We start from the raw sequence: 21,410 nt of genomic DNA on the forward strand, positions 1-21,410 counted from the left end.
GTGGTGGTTGTACAGTGGTAAAAATCAGCAGCAGGTATTAATCCGAGCGATTCCTCAGAATAAAATGAAACTTTTTAAAAAGACCGATTGATTGCAATCAGAGAAAAAAGTAAACCTACTAATATTATGTGATAAAAGTTTAAAAAATAGTCTAGTCAGTGTTTTCGTTCGCGTAACAATCCAATGTTTTACTCCATCCATTTGGCGTAACACTTATATGCCTAATTTCGTGAGAATTGGTCGAGCCGTTAAGAAGCCAAAAGGCAACAAACAAATATGCTAGAAATCCTAACACACAAAAAACATTAACTCTTTTTTCTTCAGCAGTTGGGTAAAAATATTGACGTAAAAATTAACAGTAGCAGATTTTCAGATAAAATTACTTTTTTTTTTATAACTTTTAAACATACGGAACTTTCAGCGAATTCGTCTAATTGCGCTTGTCCAACATTTTTCCTATTTAAATATAAATTAGACGAGGTATAAAATTAATCACTGTTATTATCAATCAAAGCTAGATAAATTTAATCTAATCATACCGTAATACCTAAATTGTGATATAAATCAAAATATTAGGTCAAGTGCAAATACTTCAATTACACAATGAGTGTTCCGTATGAAAGATAAATTTCATTGTTATCTATCTATTGAATATTTATTAATCTAAGATTCCGTACTATAGTTTGATAATAATGTAAACAAACAAAAATTTACTTTATTGTTTAAACCCCTTAATATCACGATGCTAGAGATGATTATAACGGCTGGCTGTGCCATTATAAATAAATAAAAATGTCTCTCCCAATAAAAATAAAGTTTACCATCGCTACGCTAGCCAGCCAACTTGTTATACCTACTTATTCTAAGTTTTTCTAGTTTCTTTTTTTGTTTTTTTTTTTTAATGACCTGTAGTGTAAGCGTGATTATTTGCTCTGTGGTGCAGGCCACTAAAGGATTTGAGATGTAAAATAAAGTATGTAGTTAAGATAGGTATGGAAATTACTGAAAACAATGTATTTAATCCAAAAAATCATTTATTCTTCTCTATATATATAAAAAAAAATCTTTCTATAATTCTACAAAATAAAGAATACAATATCACTATAATACTTATTTATAAACAAAAGTGAAAATATAAAATATTGGACGTAATACGCATTCTTACAATCCTTATAATTTTTAATATAAAAATTACTCGGACCTTCAAGCATCCCCATACTTTAACGCTACATACATACCTACCTACTGCTTTACTGAATACAAAAATATTCTTACATCGACTACCTTAAATTTATCAGTTCAGTAAAGAGTTTTATACACTATGAATGTCACTTAAGCCGTCGATTATACAATAATTTATTATTACTTAGAGGCAATTTTTGCGAATGTGAAATAATTGAATTACTATAAAATCTCTTATTATATTTCCAATTAGGTATAATAATTACAATCGGGATACGGTGAAAAAAGGACGCGTGACAAAGCCTGCCGCATAATTTATGAATCTCACTCACACATTCGCATTATAATAAGGTGAATAGGCACGAACTCGCAGCTTAACAGTTGTTGTTACTTTTAAATAAATAAATACAAATATGAATAAATAAAAATGAAAAAATAAAAATACATAAATAAACTTATGGAGGGCAGAGGTAAGGAGAACTATCTCATACTGAGACAGTAGCACAAGTTCCAGCTGTAAGCTGTAAATAATAGTTCTAAATCCCTCAGTATGGCGCTAGTGTAGCAAGAGAGTATGAAATGAATTTCGCTCATGGTGTGAAGTACGGCGAGTTTAGAAATTTATTAACTTTATTTTATATTTAATACACAAAAGTTTAACAATGATATTTAACGTAACATTAATTATATATAGTAATATTGTTTGTTTTTATTGAAAAGCGGAAGTATGACTTTCTTTGCTTACTTCCTTTAAAATTTATTCATTTGCTACAGTAGCGCCATCCTAATTTAACCCCTTATGACGTACACTTTTTCATAGACAGAAAAGGTTCTCCTTATCTCTACCCTCCATACTTTGACTATCGTGTTCTCGTCCCTTTTCCTGATCCGCGATCCGCCAATTACACAATACGAGATGACAGTTGCAAATCGCATTAGTTATATACATAATTATGGCAAATTCAAAAGGCTTCCGAACCTTTCAAACTTTATATTACTTATCTGATTAGATCGTCTAAAAAAATATAAATTGACAAAATTTCTTTGTAAGAATGAAAATAATTTCTTCGTGGCACTTTGTTTTAGAAACAATAACAATTAAAACCCTAAGTATATGAGCTCTGACTATTATCTATATCATATAACAAAACTGAAGTACTTGTGCCCATATTGTCCATTTTATTCACAAAAACGTTAAATCTATTTCATCTCTTTCTTTCCTTTCAAATACCTAATATGATAGAAATTGACAAAACACAGTATAAGTTATTAAAAGAGGTTTAATGAAGATTCACGTTTTTATGAACAACATGGTATATGTATTTCTCAAATATTGTATTGAATTTTTGAGGTGACTTCGATATATAAAATTTTTTTAATCACAAAAATAAGACAATAATATATAATATTGCAATTAATTTAAACCCATTTAAAATAGCTGTCAAAGCAACATTTCTAAAATGAGAGAGAATACATTTTTTGCAACGTTCGACGTCGCAAAGTAATCCTAAAAAATACTTTACACTAATTTAACATTACTTAATTTATAACATCTAAACCTATACATTTTTTTTACGAGAATATTCGTTTGTAAGTATTGCAACTAAATGGATTTTGCTTATAGCAATGTCTTATTATAAATATAAATGGGCAGTGAGTTACTGGTTTTCGTAGCTGTCTTAGGAGCAGCTAGCTAAAAATAGTGCACTTGTAGCATAAAGTAGCATCACGTCTACATAAAGAACATGTCTTTGAATTGCATTTGAGGACAGTAATTATACATCTTAATATATAAAAAATACTTTATGCTAAGTATTGCACACTGAAAAAAAAAAACAAGAAAAAAAAACAAGTGATTGTTTTTGTTTGAACATCAAAACGAAATGGATTGGTGTAGTGAGTACGAAATTAAAGATACGACACAAAGTCAACATAATACAAATACAAAACTCTTTCGTAAAACTAATGTGAAAGTTATACCTTCAGAATCGCGTAACTTACATCTAAACTAAGCTGCACAAATCCTAGCAATATTACATTGTTATTAACTTAACCGAAATGGCAATGATTACAAACGAGGCCCGCGTCATGGGACCCGTGTTTCATAGATAATTACATGTAATTACAATAAATAATATTACAATGTAACGAGTTCTCATATATACCTGGACACTAACGATGTGACAGTTATTGTTGCCTCAATAAAAAAAGAATGATTGAACCATAGACAACTTATTAAATATTTATAACAGTAAAATTGCGCATTACAAATATTTTACTAGATTATTTTAAGATGTGGCTGTTTAAAATATAGTTCAATTTTATCAAAATAAAAGGCTTAACTTTAAAAGAAATACATTACGAAGAATTTATAGTATGAAAAAAATACATACTTGTAGTATGTAATTTCTTCACAGCATATTGGAACGAAATTTAAAGTACAATTTAATTTGAAAATATAGAATTTACATCATTTAAATATTATAAGTACATATATGTATAACATTATTAATAGCGGTTTCAATATTACTTTTTCATAAAAAAAATGTGAAAAACAAATATAAATTATTATAATTATCATCGATAACAATGTGTTAATTAGACATTGTTATCGATTTAAAATAAACCTGTATTACTTTTTTCTTTTTACATGCATAGGATAGTGATTTAAAAAAAATATCCCGGTGGTGGCGCCATTGTGATAAATGGAAAAAGAAATAAAAACATTATTTTCCCGCCATTACGACTTTAAAGTCTTTCTTTGTCTATATACATGCAAATGGGAATCTTTTTTAGCGGGCGTACATCTACTGGGCTTTACATGACAGATCCTTGTCTCGAACTTATTATTTATAAAAAAATATTAATTTAAATCCTTAAGTTGTACAAGTGGCGCCACCTCACCGTCGCAATATTTGCGTTTTGATTCTCTATTGTTGTTATAATTAATCTATCGTAATACGGAATTAAGAATTATAAATGTATTAGAGATTGTTCATTGCTAGGTATATATAAATAGGAGGCATTGCATTTTCTAGAACGGAAGTCTTCTAATAATTAAGTACTTAAACTTTACACAAAGAATAGGTTTAAATCGTACAAAAATATTTTATTTATTAAATGCATAATACAGCTTTACAACGAAATATTAAGAAGAAATTAATTTTATACATAATAATGCTGAATAAAGAATAAAGATGTGAATATTTTGAGGTAAATCGGACGTTAAAATATTACTTATTCAATATGTAAACTCTTTCAAAAAATACCCGACCATGCAAGCCCGTTGGGTTTAGTTATATTCAGTTATATTATAGCAAATTTATAATATTTATATAATCTGTGGTGTGTAGAGATAACAGAAATTATAATTGTGTGTATGCATTTACTAAAAAAGGAAGAGATTGCTTAGCAATAAGACCGCCTTTTATACTACACAATACTTATCGACAAGTACTGTAATATTGGTGTAATTAAGTGTTAAATAAATAATAAAAATATTATATATATATATACACACATACGTATAAGCACGGTAAAGGGTGATACCAAAGATATTGAATTATATCTTCTTTATCTAAAAGTGAAATACAAATATGTTAAGGATTATGTTATCACGTTTTAGAATAAGTATATCTAACCTTGATATGATTCAGTATCACAGACTGAACCAACGCTTAAAAGAATCGTAGTGATCCTCTAAAACTATGTACGAACAACATTATTTAGCAACTCATCGGTAGGACCTGTAGACCATATAATACATTTCTGGATTAGGTGCGTAATTTCAAAAAATGTTACAAGCACGATCGGTCAAATAGTGCCGAGTAATTAAAAAAACATAACATTTTTCATTGTTGCAAGTAATTTGAATAAAATTCCCCAGATCAGGTGGATTTTTTTTTAATTTAATATATAATTTAAAAAATAATGAATATAATCATTAGCTATGTTAATATATGCCAATTACGAATACTAATTTCTAGTCTATGATCAGATATCGAACTAGTCAAGACAAGCGTTTTTATGAATAATTTTTAACGTAACGTAGTGGTCCCAGTATAGAAAGGGCCCCACACCTTTCTTTCTCGTGGGCGTCGTAAGAGGCGACTAAGAGAACTTAATGGTCGAGGAATGGGCAGTAGCGTTCCTCTTATAATACTACTAAAGCGGAAAAGGCCTATATTTAACAGTGGATAGTTAATGGCTAATATAGATAAATGAGTTTTTATAACAACGGAAAACAAGTTCTCTTATTTATTAGGATCTAGTATTCTATTCATTTACACACTGACAAAATAAAATCATTTACTAATGTAAAAATCCTACTGATGAAATTGGCATATTGATAGCATTTCGGACAAGATTGGTCCGACATATCGTTCGTACATAATTTTAAAGTCTGTATAACATCACAATAAAAAGCTACCGAGTATTTTTTAATGATTTAAAAATTTAAAAGGCAAGATATCTCTACATTATATTAAACATTTAACGTTTTAAGCACTATAGAGTTTGCTATAAAAAAATCAATGCCATAAATATTCAGAATAATACACATTCATTACTCTATCCATTGTTCCCAGAGCCTTACAAAAAACACTATAAATTAAAAGCATAGCGTGGCAGTGGAAGTTAATTAAATGCTTATAGACGATTATTAGTCACATAGACGCATTTCTACAAATAATAAAAAAAAAAAAGATTTTTAAATATAATACGTAATACAAAACCAAGTCGCCAGTGTGATTCTTCAGCCGCTTTCATTACTCGAGCTTTTTTTTTTTAATATTTTGACAAATTTTTGGATTATGCACTAAACATTATTTACAGGAGCTGAGTATTCATTATTAATAGATAATACTTTTTTATAATAAAAATAAATCAAAAAAGAATAACGCTTGCAATGTAGTGTTAAAACCAAATTGTTAATTAATTCGTGGTAATTGTTTAGATACTATTTATCGGTTTGCCATAAAGAACTTTTGCCTAAAACGGAACGCAAAATTTGCAATGATAACATTTAAAACGCCATTATGTCCAATAGTAATTAATTAATTGAAATTTATTAGCTTTGAAAGGTAAGAGTTTCTATTAACTATATTTTAGTTCTTGATATAAAATACTGCATTTTTTAATAAAATACCTCATATGATAATAAATTAACAATAATTTTATGAACTATTAGGTATAACCTTATCTATGAAATTGCCGTTTTATGTAGAAAAAAAAAAAAGAAAGATGCTTATGTAAAGTTAAAACTTCAATAAATCAGCGATTCCATTTTTAAAATAACGTTATACGTCACCTATCTTGGATATACTGAGAAATTGCAGAGTTATTGTATACATTTATAATTATAAAATAAACATAAATATTTTTGAAATAAGTATATAAGAAAATAAAATAAAGAATTTCAAAAATAGCTGTTCTGTAGTTATAATTTGTTGTTTAGTGCTTCAATTGTATGGAATTATTTTCATATTTTTTTAATTTTTTCTCTTATCTTTCAAAGGCAAACCTCTGACAAATCAAACAATTTGAAGATGGTTCTACATGTCAATATAAAGTAATCCTTTAATTATTGAATATTAAAACACAAATAATATTGTAAATTAATTTATAAAAATACGTCTAGTGATGTAAATTGTATCATAAAATAAATGCATTTTGAATAAGTATAACAGATTATGTTGGCACAATTATATTAATCATAATGATGAATGAAGCGATGTGATTTTTAACTCCACGATAATGACTTTTCGTACAGTCTTTTTTTTTTATTACAAGGCCATAAATACGTTATCACTTGGAAAGGCAAGGGAACCATTTAATATAAGTACTTATAAAAAGATTTTATTATCTATAAGATTAATTTATATAATTATTTTGAAATTGTTCCGAAATTTTTTAATATATAAAGTTTTATACATAGATATAACTAGATGTTTTATTTCTAATATCAACTTTTCTGATTATTCCTTTAAAAATGAATTGAAATAAAAACAAGAAGAGTTTATGAAATTAACGTTTGTGGGAGAAAGTTTATAAAAAACAAATGACAGTTTATGCAATTAAGTTTGAGAAAGAAAGTTTACATAGATAAAAAAAATCATGAAAAGTTTGTAAAAGAAAGATAATAGAAACAAAAAGTTTATGAAAGAAACGAATAACTGGCAATAATAAATATTTCGCATATATTGGTTAATTGAGGTTAAATTCCGAGTCATAGATGAAGTATAGAACATAATATAGAATATGTAGATGATATTTGAATGTTACCTAATAAACGGTCATATAAAAATTGTGATGAATATGAACATCACAAAAATATGGCAGATTATTACTGTTATTAAATTGAGCATTTTTTTTTTAATAATTTCTTATTATTATATCTGTTTGTTGTTTATTAATTGTCATACATAAGTCTAGTCCTAGCATTTTCGACTCTATGATTAGCGAAATAGAGTTTATGTTTAAAAAACTAGATTTTATCTTGAGTCTTGAGCAATGTTTACGATGTTTATACTAATCTTAAATCCTGGGAGACCCGGAGTGAAGAGAATCAAGGTCAATGATCCCCTCTCAACAGCTCCATGAGCAGATTGAAGCTTGGTCCATCGCCGTCTTTGTTTTTGTTCGCTGGGTTGAGCATCTCCTTGCCAACTTGCATGAAAAACTGCAAACAAAAAAGTTACTGTTAAAAGCGTTCTCATTGATGTGTGGCAAAGTCGGAATTATGGTTCAATTTAAAAAGAAATACAGGCTATTTTTCCCGACACTTCATGATCCAAAGCTTTGGTATGTGTAGTAGCAACTCGGCGAACTTAACTGTGACGTTCGTTTCTTCTTCTCTATCGTCAGTGGCATTAGAACGCCATTTTTACAACTATTTCTGCCAGCGTCATGTATGTACAAGAGGTTCGTAACTCGAAAATGATTATTTCTCTACAAGTAATATTCAAAACACACCACAATCATACCAAACAATTACGCATTATCCCATCGCATATTTAAATACACTCAAACTACAGCTCTTCAGTTAAAACTAAATGTTTACCGTTCCCGCCATTTTTTCCGTCAACTTTTTTTTCTCGTATATTCGACGCTCGTTTCTTTCACCTAGATATAGTACAAAGGTGTATCCGCACCTGGCAGGTCCGCTGCAGCTCCGGTATGCGCAGCAGCAGCTCGCCGAACTTGGCGGGCGTGTCGGGCGAGTGTGTCGCCGTGTACGCCTGCAGCGCTGCCAACGCTTTTTCCTGTGACGCTCGCACTTTCTCCGCTTCGCGTAATTCTGGCGCATCTGTTAATTTTAATAGGAGTTTTGTTTTTGATTTTTTTTAAGTACAAACGATTAACTTTATTAAAACAACCGCAAGTAAGGATTGCCAGCATTTACGAAAAGGCTGATTAATATATAGCAATATCTATATATTTTAGTTATAATATCTATATATCAGTCCAATAATGAATATATTAATAAAATTTATACAAAACAGCTCACTAAGCATTTGCATTGCATGCAAGCGGCATTGCATTACATTTTCGCTCATGTTCTCTACAAAGAAAAAATCATTTAAGAGCCCACAGGACCTGTAGGAGTCAGTAGCGAGATCTTTGCATAAAATATTGTATTGTATTGTAAAATATTTATTGTACATAATTTATATTGGATACGTTAAAAGATTTAATATACTACGGCGGACTTATCCTTATATTCGTATTATTTGTGATATATTATTTATTTATTTATTACATCAGCTGGATGAGCTTTCAATACGCTCACTTATATATATTTTATACGTTATAGATGTTATATTACCTGAAGTGAGTAGTACGATAACTTTCAAGGCGACATATTCGTATCGGTCCACTCGCAGTCGTCTCAAGTGGTCGGTGAAACTGAGCATTCTTTCTATACAAGGCGTGAGGCCCAATCTGCAAGTAATTATTAACAATTGGCGTGAATTTACAGAGTACAGAGGAATAACACCTGAATCCTCAGGAATGGCAACGCATAGGGGATATCATGAGCGAAAGAATATAATACTATGGTACTGCTCATGTCTAGGGGACGGTTACCACTTTCAATCAGGTGGCCCGTCAGCTTGTTTGCCATTCTAAGTTGTATAAAATATATATATATATATATATATATATATATATATATATATATATATATATATATATATATATATATATATATATATATATATATATATATATATATATATATATATACTAAAATACGACATAAGCTTCGTGGCAGTGGCGAACTAACGAGAGGTTGGAGGGGGGACCTGATAGGATATATTCCTAGCAATATATCCTATCAAGTCGACCTTCCCGCGTTCCCTCTTGGAATCCAATGTCCCAAATTCCAGGCACATTTTTCACGATGGCTTAACTAACCTGTCTTTTCATTCTCACCTATCATTCTTCACTACTGCCTCACCGGCATATACCTAGCGTGAGCGGATTAATATTCTATTGTTATCCATTTAAGAAATGGAAGTCGGTAGGGGCGTCCCACACCAGGCCTCTAGTCCTAAAAGGCCTCCAAACACCTCGATTTTATTCATTCATACCCATATTCTATGTATGTTTATTTAATTTAAATTTAACTTACAAGATTTTATGTAAATAAATATAAACACTTATATAATCATATGTGAACTGAATAAAAAGCTTATAAAATTACATCAACTTTTAAAATTGGAGGTCATATTCAGCTTTGTTGCTTCAGACCTATGACGGACTTATTCCGCTACTGTTTCGCGGTGTAATGGTTTCACATCAACCTCGACTTTTCAATTGTGGTTTCGATCCCCATACACCACAAACAAACATACAGGTTCATGTGTTTATTTGTATTGGTGTGGATAATTTCTACGTATATTATACCGCTAATTCGGAACACGATTTCAGCTGAGTACATTTGGCGAGAAACTCGGCTGTAGCTTATTAGAGCACTAATTTCAATTAAATACTATTACTAACAATTCATATACAGTGATACCTCGACATACGAGATTAATTCGTTCCTTAACTTTGCTCGTATGGCAAAGCAATTTTCCCCAATGAAATTAATTGAAATGCCATTAAACCATACTCTTAAAAAAACCACCCCAGTTGTTTTTCTTAAGTGTTAATCTGAGGTGGGAGAAACTGTTAGACATCAACATACGCCCCGCATGTTGGTATTGTGTATAGCGATGCTGTGTGCGATCCCTCGTATCTCAAATCTAGTTCTCATTTCAAAGCAAAATATATATTCTTTATTGCACTTGTAAGTTACATTTAAAATAATGCATTTATAAATGTTGTGAGCAAGGGTGGACTTATCTATGACAGAGATCTCTTCCAGTCAACCCAATACAATGAGAAAGCATGTCATTAGCGGCCAATTGAAGTGCTACAACTATTAATACATAAACAAATATACAGTTAAATAAAATATTAAAATATACAATAAAATATTACGTAAATACATTCAGTATAAATAAATATAATAGCTACCTAATTATATAATAAATATTAAAATAAATGAATATACTACAGGGTATATAAGTCCTTAGTAATGAAAAAAATTAATTAAAATAAAACTAATTACACTATGAATAAAATATTTTTTTGTAAATATGGCTAGAAACACGGGAATTATTTTTTGTAAATAACGTCGTCCAAATGTAATCCGTTACAGTCACGGCACTCTTGCAAACGCCTTCTGAAATTGTCGATGACTGCGCGGCACGTCACTGCTGAAATGCTGGCCATTTCTCTGCGGATGTTTTCTTTTAGGTCATTAATTGACCGCGGGTTAGAGTCGTACACTTTAGCCTTAAGGTAGCCCCACAAAAAAAAATCCATTGGAGTCAGATCCGGGCTACGTGGTGGCCAGGAAATGTCTCCTCTCTTAGAGATAACTTTGTTTGGAAAAAGTTGACGGATAACGGGCATAGCAGTATTGAAGGTGTGGGAAGTTGCTCCATCCTGTTGAAACCATGTTCGGGCATTAAAGCCTGGAAAGTTTTGCAATTTTTGTGTGAAAAACTCCTCGATCATGGCCACATATCGCTCCGAAGTAACAGTAACAGCACGCCCTCTGCCGTCCTCAAAAAAGTAAGGCCCTATGATGCCATGGGCTGACATAGCGGCCCAAACTGTAACTTTAGGGCTATGTAAGGGCTTCTGGTGCGTAAGTTTTGGATTAATCGGGCTCCAATAGCGGCAATTTTGTTTACTAACATGTCCGTTAATGTGGAAGTGTGCCTCATCAGAGAACATTATGTTATTGAACGAAGTAAACCGATTAAACATTTCATTAGCATAATTCACTCTCTGAATAGCATCAGTTTCTTTTAATTCTTGCACCAACTGGATTTTGTAAGGGTGCATAAGTAAATCTTTCTTCAAAATCCGTTGTAACGATGTCCTGGATACGTTTAATGCACTAGAACGCTTACGAGTTGACTGTGTAGGATTTTCACGAATAGATTGTGCCACTGTGTCGATGTTTTGTTCCGTACGTGATGTCCTTGGGCGACCCAACCGCGGTTTATCTAACGTCGAACCGGTCTCCTCGAACTTAGCAACCCAATTCTTAATCGTTTGGAGGGCTGGGGTGTCATCAAAGTTGTGTAAACCTTTGTGTTCTCGAAATTTACGCCTCGCAACGGTTGCCGAATTGTTGTTTTGATAAAACTCGCGCACACAAAACGCACGGTCCGCTCCGGTGAAACGCTCCATCGCGACTAAATTCCCAGAAACCGAAGTTACTGCCCCCGCTTCCCCTGCACCGCTCACGCGCGCCGTTTTCGTTTAATTCAAATTTTACTTTTCTAAGGACTTTTGGGCCACCCTGTACTTAAATTAGAAATTTAGTTTAATGATTTTAAGATTTGACAGTTCGATTAGAAAAATAAAAAATTATAACTCAAGGAAAAAAAATGTGATTTTAAACTTTTCTTGAAAGAGGTAATATCGCTTGTTAGGCGGCTTGTATCTCAAAACACTTGCATATTAGGGCACTCGTATATCGAGGTACCACTGTATTAAGTATATTAGCATGTTATGTACAAACTTGGCACTCTGCGGCAACGTGATGCCGCGTCCGCCGCCGACGCGCACCTCGCCCGGCGTGCCCACGCCGCGGTAGCAGCACGACAGTACCAATAACTCGCACCAGCTGTTGATCAGCAGGCAGATCTGATCGTCGATCTGCACACCACAACATGCATTATAAACAGCAAATCTTCGCTTCGACATTTTAACTTAGATTATATAGATAGAATTTCTCCATAAAAATACTTTAAGAAGCAGTTGTGTTTGCATGACTGTGTTTCGGTTTGAAGGGTGGGATATGGCGTGAATTTACTGGGTACAGAGGAATAACACCTGAGTCCTCAGGAATGGCAACGCATGGGGGGGGGGTATCATGGGCGAAACAGTATACTCTGTTATGTCCATGGTACTGCTCATGTCTATAGGCGACGGTTACCACTTTCCATCAGGTGGGCCGTCAGCTTGTTTGCCATTCTAAGTTGTATAAAAAAATAAAATAAATAAAAGTAAAACAATATTTTTAGATGGCCACACTTACGGAGATGTTCTTGAATAGTGGTAAACTCTTGCACCACTTGACGATCTTGTAGAGTCGGTGGTCGGCGATGCTGCACAGGTCGGCGAGGAAGTCGGGGCTGGAGTTTTGCGCGGTGATGCCGCTCGCGGCGAGCAGCGGGTTGGCCGACGGACTGCCGGGCGACTTGCTTAGTCGATTCAATTCCGACTCGTTGTACTGCCATAGGTGTTCTACCTCCATTATTTCCTGAATAACATACATAAGATAAATATTGTTGTTAACAAGAACGTGGTCCAATGGGACGCCATAAGCCATGTTTTTTTTTATGAAACTTAGAATGGTAAACAAGCTGACGGCCCACCTGATGGAAAGTAGTAACCGTCGTCTATAACCCTCGACCATTAAGTTCCTCCTTAATCGCCTCTTACGACACCCACGGGAAAGAAGTAGTGGTCCATTCTTTGCCAGGACCACACGGTTTAGTAATTTCGCGAAATTATCAAATTAAAATATTAGGTTAAAAAATTTGTTTAAAGAATTGGTGCTTCAGAACCGCTCCAGCTGTTTACCATCTAGCGGGCCGTATAGTTTATAATATATTATACCATTATCGTATAAGAAGAGTTGATTATCTATAATCAACTCTCCTTATACTTATTAAAAATGTTGTGTACATCTGTAATTGGTGTAAATGCAAGATGCAAGCCCTGTATATCGATTAATATTAATGTCTGTATTTACACTGTTGATGTTCCTTAAAAATAAATAAATAAATAATCTTACCTGCAATAATGGTGGTATGTCAGGCGTTAGTCGACTATTACTCGATTCCCCTCTACTGTTACTGTATGATGCTGGGCCATTTACCTACAAGAAAAAATATACATTTACCCCCTTATTGTTAAAATTTAAAACATGCTATAAACTTTTTTTAACTATTTAAGTGTTTTGTCACTATCTTTAGTAGTATTTTTTTTTTAATGGATGATAATGGAATGGTATTCCCGCCTACGCTAACGGTATACGATGGCGGGCCACCAGTAAAGGATGATAGGTGACAAGAAAAGGCAGGACTTTTTTTATAGGTAAAGATGGAATGGTAACCCCGCCAGCGCTATCGGTATACGCTGACGAGGAACCAGTGAAGGATGTCACCCCGAGGATGATGGCAAGTCAGTTGGCCCATAGCGATCAGTTGAACAAGAATTAACCACTATGGTTTCCAGGGAGAATCACGTGGAGATCGACCTGATAAGGTGTATTGCTAACAATGAGGTTGTTAAATCTCATTACTAACAATCCCTTTTCCCTCGAAAAGGCAGGTCAGCTAGCCCATCGTGAGGAATACACCTGGAATTCAATATGCTGGTTTCCAGTGGGAACCACATAGAGGTCAATATGACAGGGTATATTGCTAACAATGGGATTGATAGTTCGCATTACTAATAATCCCTTCCCCCTTGTCTTTAGTAGTTAACATAGACATAAATTAATTATATATATGTATATAATTAAACTTTTTGAAATAAGCAACAACTGAGTAATTTTTGCCCGTTTTTCTTGGCTGAAATTGCGTTCTGTATGGGCGGTAAAGAAGAATAAATCACTACTCAAAAATGCTTAAATCTAAGTTTATTTAAATAAAAATATTTCTTTCTCTCTTCTTTCTTTCAGAATGAATAATTATAATAACATATGAATAGCTAAAATAGGTCTATAACAGGTTTGATGTTTTAATGAATAAAGGGGGTTGGGTTTTACATAAACATTAGCCATGTTGATAATGTCACTTTTCAACCGACTTCAAAAAAAGGTAGAGGTTCTCAATGCGGTAATATATTTTTTATGTTTGTTACCTCATAACTGCATCCATCTCTAAATATATACAGATTTGGATATTTTTTATCCGAAACGACATACTTTCTGACCAATCCCATAGAAATTTTATTAAAAATCAATTCAGTTTTGCCATTGCTGTTAAAATGTGCAAGAAAAACATCATTCTTGGAACGAAAATTTAGCGAACTGTACGTACACAAGTGAGGCTGGACGCGTGCCGCAGCGTGGTAGGTACGTGCGCAGAGAGCAGCGAGCCGGTGGACGAGGCGCCCGACAGCGAGTACGAGCACTGGTATGTCGAGCGACCACCTCGAGTCCGGTCCTCGCGGATCGCTGTTCGGTAATTCAATAAATAAATACACATGTACACACTAGAGAATACAGTATAGAGTTTTTTAAAAAGGGTATATCATACCTTGATATAAATAAAAGATTTAGTAATTAAAATTCATTCAATTATTCATATGGTTACTTCTGGACCGGCAACAAGCTTCACGTGACAGCCCTAGTGTTGTAGGCGGCATTAGACTACAGGATTTAGTAATTAAAATTCATTCATTCATTCATAAGGTTACTTTTGGGCCGACAACGTGCTGCACGTAACACCTATAGTGTTGTAGGCGTCTTTAGACTACAGGATTTAGTAATTAAAATTCATTCATTCATTCATAAGGTTACTTTTGGGCCGGCAACGTGCTTCACGTGACAGCCCTAGTGTTGTAGGCGTCATTAGACTACAGGATTTAGTAATTAAAATTCATTCATTCATTCATAAGGTTACTTCTAGGCCGACAACGTGTTTGCCATTTTAAGTTGCATAAAAAAAAGGAGTAGCCTATTCTATGCCGGGACTACACGACTAAATGTAAGGACATAATAAGTAAATATAAAAAATAACATTTACCTTCAAGCTTCATACCACAGCCGAGGCACTTGTCGAACCTGCAGGCGGGGCACTTCTTCCTGGTGGCGACAGTGACTGGACAGTTGCCACCTCGGAGGCACATGTAGTTCTTGCGGTTCTGCACGGTCCGCTTGAAGAAACCCTTGCACGACTCGCACGAGAATATGCCGTAGTGGAAGCCGCTGATCTTGTCCCCGCAGATCGGACAGGGGCTGTGTAACGGTATTTACTTTAGAATTCTGACTCGTCTAAAAATTCAATGGGTATTGTTTTCAATCGACTTCAAAAATAAGGAGTTTGTGGTTTTTTTTATGAAACCAAACAAATTTAATTAGTTATTTAAAAAGACTCTTTTGTTTTTAATGGTGAAATAAAAAGTAAAAAAAATCATTTTAAACAATAATTATTTTTTTTTATATTTATTAACTTATAACTGCGTCAGTTCTACACCGATTTGGAAAACCATTTTTTTTTATCTGATGGGTAAAGTTACAGATTGGCTCCGTAGAAATATTATTAAAATCGACATTTTAAAAATTATTTTACTAACTTCTTTTGTTTTAAGACCCCTGATAAATTTTCTTTTAAATACCTAGGAGAACGAATACTGACATTCTTTATTCTATTTTTTATTTTATTTATTTATTAAACTAAAGTTTAATAAAGTATAATATAGGAAAAATTTTATATTATTAATACAATTATAACTTTCTTATATTATACAATATAATAAATAAAAAAGTGTAAATGGCGAACTTAACACTGTATGGTGTTATCTACCATTCGACCATCGACAGAAAGAACAAAAAATATAATTAATTTGAAATGTTGCTTATAGAGAGGTTGCTTATATAGAGCTTTCACTGTAATAAACAATAGCGGATGTAATAAATAATACTCAGATACGAGGGAAACACCAGCATCAGACAAAACAAAGTGTCTAACACATGTGTATTACTTATATCATATTGTATGTTTGCATACGAAATTTAAAACTGACCTGTTAATAAGTTGCTGCCGACTGATGCCCTGGTGATGATGCAGCCGGTCCTCAGTGGTGTCGGCGTCTTCATCGTGCGCCGGCGACGCAGGAAACGGGCCTGCCGCCGCCGCCGCAGCCGCCTCACGGTACACCACGTGCGGATGCCGACCCTGCGTAATTATTTTATGGTATAACTAGTGATCCGCCCCTGCTTTGTATGGGTAAATAGATAAAAAGATAAATTAGTATTTTATAATACTTTTAATAGGTAATTTTTGATAGCTTGAGTTATTTATTGTAATTTTCATAACAATCTTTAGTTTTTTTTTTTTTTAAACAAAATATAGCCTATGTTACTCGCCGATAATTTAGCTTTCTATTATCATATCTGCCTTTAACTGTCCACTGCTTAACATGTCTCCCTCTTGAGGGATTTGACCATGCTTGGCAAGCGAATTGGTAACCGCAGTCAGGCTTTAGAGATGTTTTAAGAGGGACGCTGCTGCCCATCCCTCACCCTCCCTTAGTCGGCTCTTACGACCCCCACAGGATAGGAAGGGGTGGCCTTGGGCTGTGTTTCTATGCTGGGACCACACGGCTAGCTTTCTATAGATGATAGTATTTTTAAAATCGATTAATTAGTTTTCAATAGCTAAAATAACTTTATGAGACGTCAAACGTCTTATAACCAACGCAACCTATTTTAGCTATTGAACTGTTTTGTCTCTTTATTTTGTGATAAAAATTCTATTTGAAAGAAAGTGACAAAACAGTGTAATAGATAAAAATAAATTTGTAGAATGTTTTTTTTTTTTTTAATAAGGAGGGGTAAGTATATCTTTACCTGTACAGGGGAATGCGTGGGCGAGAACTCAGAACTGTATGAGTAACAGGAGGAGTGAGACGCGTCGCTGTTGTTACGCGACAGTGACGGTGTGTAGTGACGCGACGCGCGCGGACTCGCCGATGGGCTGCTGTATACGCTGCAAGCGAACATAAATAAATAAATAGGCAAATCTTAGATTATATAGATAGTGTCTCCATACAAATACTTCATGGTAAGGAAGTCAATATTTTCATACAATTTGGTGTGATAAATAAGTGATACCTTTATAACTTCTATATTTATTTAGTCTTATAATTTCTGCATCTTTTTAATGCGTAAATACTCATTTTGATTTATTAAATAAAACGTCAAGATACATTGTGTGCGTTAGTATATAGAACACATAAAAAATTATCGAGTCAGCTAATTTGACAATTAGCTGACAAAAAGTTAACCCGTTTTTAAGACTCGAGGCTCTATCTATATAATGTAAGAGGTAAATATACTCACGACTGTAATTGTAACCAACGTCATAAGCAGAGGTAAAGGACCATAGGTTTATATAATATAATATAATATAAGAAAGTTATAATTATATTAATAATATACAACTTTCCTGTATTCACCATGATGGGTCAACTAACCCAACTTAATCCTTATCGTTCAAGGTGAAGGGATTGTTAGTAATGCAAACTACCAGTCCCATTGATAGCCATATACTCTGTCAGGTCGACCTGTTCGTGGTCCCCCAGGAAATCCAATATGCCCTTTCATCATCACCTATTATCCGTCATGGTAGCCTGCCAGCGTATATATATTAACGCAGGCAAAGTTATTAGCCCATTATAAATAATAAATAAATAAATTATCATCCATTAAAAAAAACGTCCTTATCGTTCCACCCTTCATTGATATCTCGCCATTGTATACCATTGTCATGGACGAGTGCATCATCAGTGCCACCGTCAACCAAATACTAATAATCTTCGTAAAAAAACATAGTTGAACATACCTATGCGTATACATGGAGTGGACGGCGGAATCCGTGCTGGCACTGGACTGCACACGCGGCAGCCGGCCCAGCAGTGGGGAGCCGTGTAACGCGCCCAACAGCTTGTCCATGCCGACTGACGGCTCGCATTTTAACTCTGAAATATAAAATTTAACTTTCTTACGTGTCTATCCAGGGCAGAGTTTACGTACAACAACATTTAGTACTTGAAATCAAAAGAATTCGATGTATCTCCTACTAAAGGACTATTTGATATTTTGATGTATTATAAAAAGTTTTCATATACATTAATTTATGTGATTTGTACAAAATATTTGTACAAAAGTCGATTGCTTGGGTACCTCTGTCCCATTCGTGTTAACCGTAAAGCAGTTGTGTTTGCATGGCTGTGTTTCGGTTTGAAGGGTGGGATATGGCGTGAATTTACTGGGTACGGAGGAATAACACCTGAGTCCTCAGGAATGGCAACGCATGGGGGTATCGTTGGCGAAACAGTATACTCTGTTATGTCCATGGTACTGCTCATGTCTATAGGCGACGGTTACCACTTTCCATCAGGTGGGCCGTCAGCTTGTTTGCCATTCTAAGTTGTATAAAAAAAATGTGTGATATTTTTAATGCGATTTAGTGCCGGAGTTATTCTCCACTGGCCTCTTTCTCCTTATATAAAATTTTTAATTTTTAAATAAGCGGAGAATGAAAAAGCGCTACATAATCACTGGCATGAAAAAGAGATTGTTAGCAATGAAAACCGATGGCCAAATTGCTGGCAATATACTTTCCTTTAAAGGGTTAAAGGGTCAAGTCGATTTTCACGCGAAACCCCCTTTAAAATCCCTACAGACTTCATAATGTCAAGATTCATAATGAAAGACATTCTTTCATATATTTCCTTCTTTCTATGAAAATAATAATGAAATAATAATAAAGAATAATAATTAAAATAGAACAATACTTCGGAAAACCGCCAAAAATGTTACCTGATAACTGTGTCTCCTTTTTGATAGTCAAGTTCTGAACCTCGCCGAGTGACGTCTGAGGCATTATGGGGACATTGTTTTGGTCTAGCACCAGAGACTTGGCACTACTCGTGGGCGACGAAGGGCGTCTTGCAAGCGAAAGGGGCGCGTTATCCGTGAGAACCGATATCTAGAATACAATGAAATTTGAATTATGTTTACTTATTTCAACATATAATAATCCCTTTAGTTCACGCTTACTTGCGAAAAGGTTCAACCGATTTTAACGTTATAAATATATGTATATACAAAATAACATTTGACGGATCAGCTAGTTACAATATACTAGCTTTTATTTATTTATTTATTTATTCATTAGTACATATATGTGTACATGGCGAACTTAATGCTAAAAGCATTCTCTCCCAGTCAACCATAGGGAAGTGTCGGAATACTCGAATGCGGTACTAGTAATTTATCGATATACATACATACTATGTTGTGAAAGAGCGCTTTCTCCTAACACAAGCAATCTTTGCTTAACAGGAGATACCAAACCCTGTAATGTAACCTTTGTATAAAGAAAAAAAAAAACATACATACTAAAATTACATACATAAACGAATAGATATATATAAATAAATATATTTACACATATATGACATATAATATATTGGATACGAAATTGAGAACAATATAAAGTACTTATTGCTCAGATAAAGTAAAAAAGTGAGCGTGAACGTTTTTTTTTTTTTGAAAGACGGTTTAGTCGATAGTCTCTTAATGGCATCAGGAGGCGCGTTCCAGAGTCGTGAAGAATGTAGGAGAAAAGAGTTTGAAGCGTAACTAGTACGGTGAGAGGGGAAAGATAGTTGGAGAGTATTATTGGAACGAAGGATATACTATATTATTAAAGTACTTACTGCTCGGATAAAAAAAAAATAAGAAAAAATAAGCATGAAATTTTTTTTTGAAAGACGGTTTTACCCACGACTTCGTCCGCGTGACCGGAATATGTTTACTGACTACGATAAAAAAGTAGCCTGTATCCTTATTTATCCCATATAGTACGTGTATATAAAATTTCATTGTAATTGGTTAAGCCGTTAAGGTACTATAAAGTAGCAAACATTTATAATCATCACAAACATCAGCCGTTAACTGATCATTGATGAACATAGACTTCCTCCATAAAGAGGGATTTTTACCAGTAGTTTATATTATAATATTTTTAAATATGGTGATATCTGTTTCGATTTTTTCAGATTGAAGGGTGGGATATAGCAGTGAATTTACAGGGTACAGAAGAATAACACCTGAATCCTCAGGAATGACAACGCATGGATGGGGGTATATGTCCATGATACTGCTCATGTCTATAGGCGACGGTTACCACTTTCCATCAGGTGGGCCGACAGCTTGTTTGCCATTCTAAGTTGCATAAAAAAATATATGGTGATATTTTTACCCAATGGTTGACTGATAGAGAACACTGTCAGTGTTAAGTCCGCCATATGTATATATTTTCACTGTGCATTAAAGTTTAAATAAATAAATAAAATACTACTAACAAAAGACTTATTTTATATGAAATAATTAAATAAATTTTATATTGTACCAACCCTGTTCATACTAAGACTTCTTTGATGCGGCTGCAACGGTGCTGTGTACTTTAAGTCTAGGACCCTCTGGTCGTCCACGCTCTGGAATGCTTCTGTCTTGAGGGGCTCCGACTTGATGGTCACGTTGCGAAGCGTGTCGATCGAGTCTCGCGAGGACTGGAGGTCGAGGGAGCTGCTGTTGTCGTCTGCGGAAATAATAAAAATAATTTAAGATTGTATTCCATAAAAAAAAAAAAAAACTTCAATGTTGACAAAATTAGTTATTTTGATTTTTTTTTAATACGACTTAGAATGGCAAACTAGCTGACGGTCCACCTGATGGAAAGTGATAACCGTCTCCTATAGACATGAGCAGTACCATGGACATAACAGTACACACACATACTGTTTCGCCCATGATACCCCCCATCCGTTGCCATTTCTGAGGACTCGAGTGTTATTCCTCTGTACCCTGTAAATTCACGCCATATCCCACCCTTCAAACCGAAACACAGCTATGC

General features: G+C 33.8%; 1 protein-coding gene across 2 annotated transcripts in view; it reads right to left on the minus strand.

Annotated features, from left to right (window-relative positions):
* Positions 1-1,016: 1,016 nt before the first annotated feature.
* Positions 1,017-21,410, minus strand: part of LOC113522648 (nuclear hormone receptor FTZ-F1 beta) — a 62,158-nt gene continuing 41,764 nt past the window's right edge. For both annotated transcript variants that reach the window (XM_026908405.3, XM_026908406.3), the window contains exons 5-17: positions 20,911-21,095; positions 19,310-19,478; positions 18,330-18,465; positions 17,336-17,474; positions 16,510-16,661; positions 15,510-15,721; positions 14,802-14,938; positions 13,550-13,633; positions 12,788-13,012; positions 12,269-12,405; positions 9,008-9,123; positions 8,334-8,488; positions 1,017-7,861 (exon numbers count right to left, since the gene is read on the minus strand). In XM_026908405.3, coding sequence (XP_026764206.2) covers positions 7,754-7,861; positions 8,334-8,488; positions 9,008-9,123; positions 12,269-12,405; positions 12,788-13,012; positions 13,550-13,633; positions 14,802-14,938; positions 15,510-15,721; positions 16,510-16,661; positions 17,336-17,474; positions 18,330-18,465; positions 19,310-19,478; positions 20,911-21,095 — 1,955 coding nt within the window. In that variant the 3' untranslated portion in view covers positions 1,017-7,753. The remainder of the gene's footprint in view (positions 7,862-8,333; positions 8,489-9,007; positions 9,124-12,268; positions 12,406-12,787; positions 13,013-13,549; positions 13,634-14,801; positions 14,939-15,509; positions 15,722-16,509; positions 16,662-17,335; positions 17,475-18,329; positions 18,466-19,309; positions 19,479-20,910; positions 21,096-21,410) is intronic.

The sequence above is a fragment of the Galleria mellonella genome, unplaced genomic scaffold (assembly GCF_026898425.1).
Source record: "Galleria mellonella isolate WM207_F2 unplaced genomic scaffold, CSIRO_AGI_GalMel_v1 utg515, whole genome shotgun sequence".
In the NCBI taxonomy this organism is placed as follows: domain Eukaryota; kingdom Metazoa; phylum Arthropoda; class Insecta; order Lepidoptera; family Pyralidae; genus Galleria; species Galleria mellonella.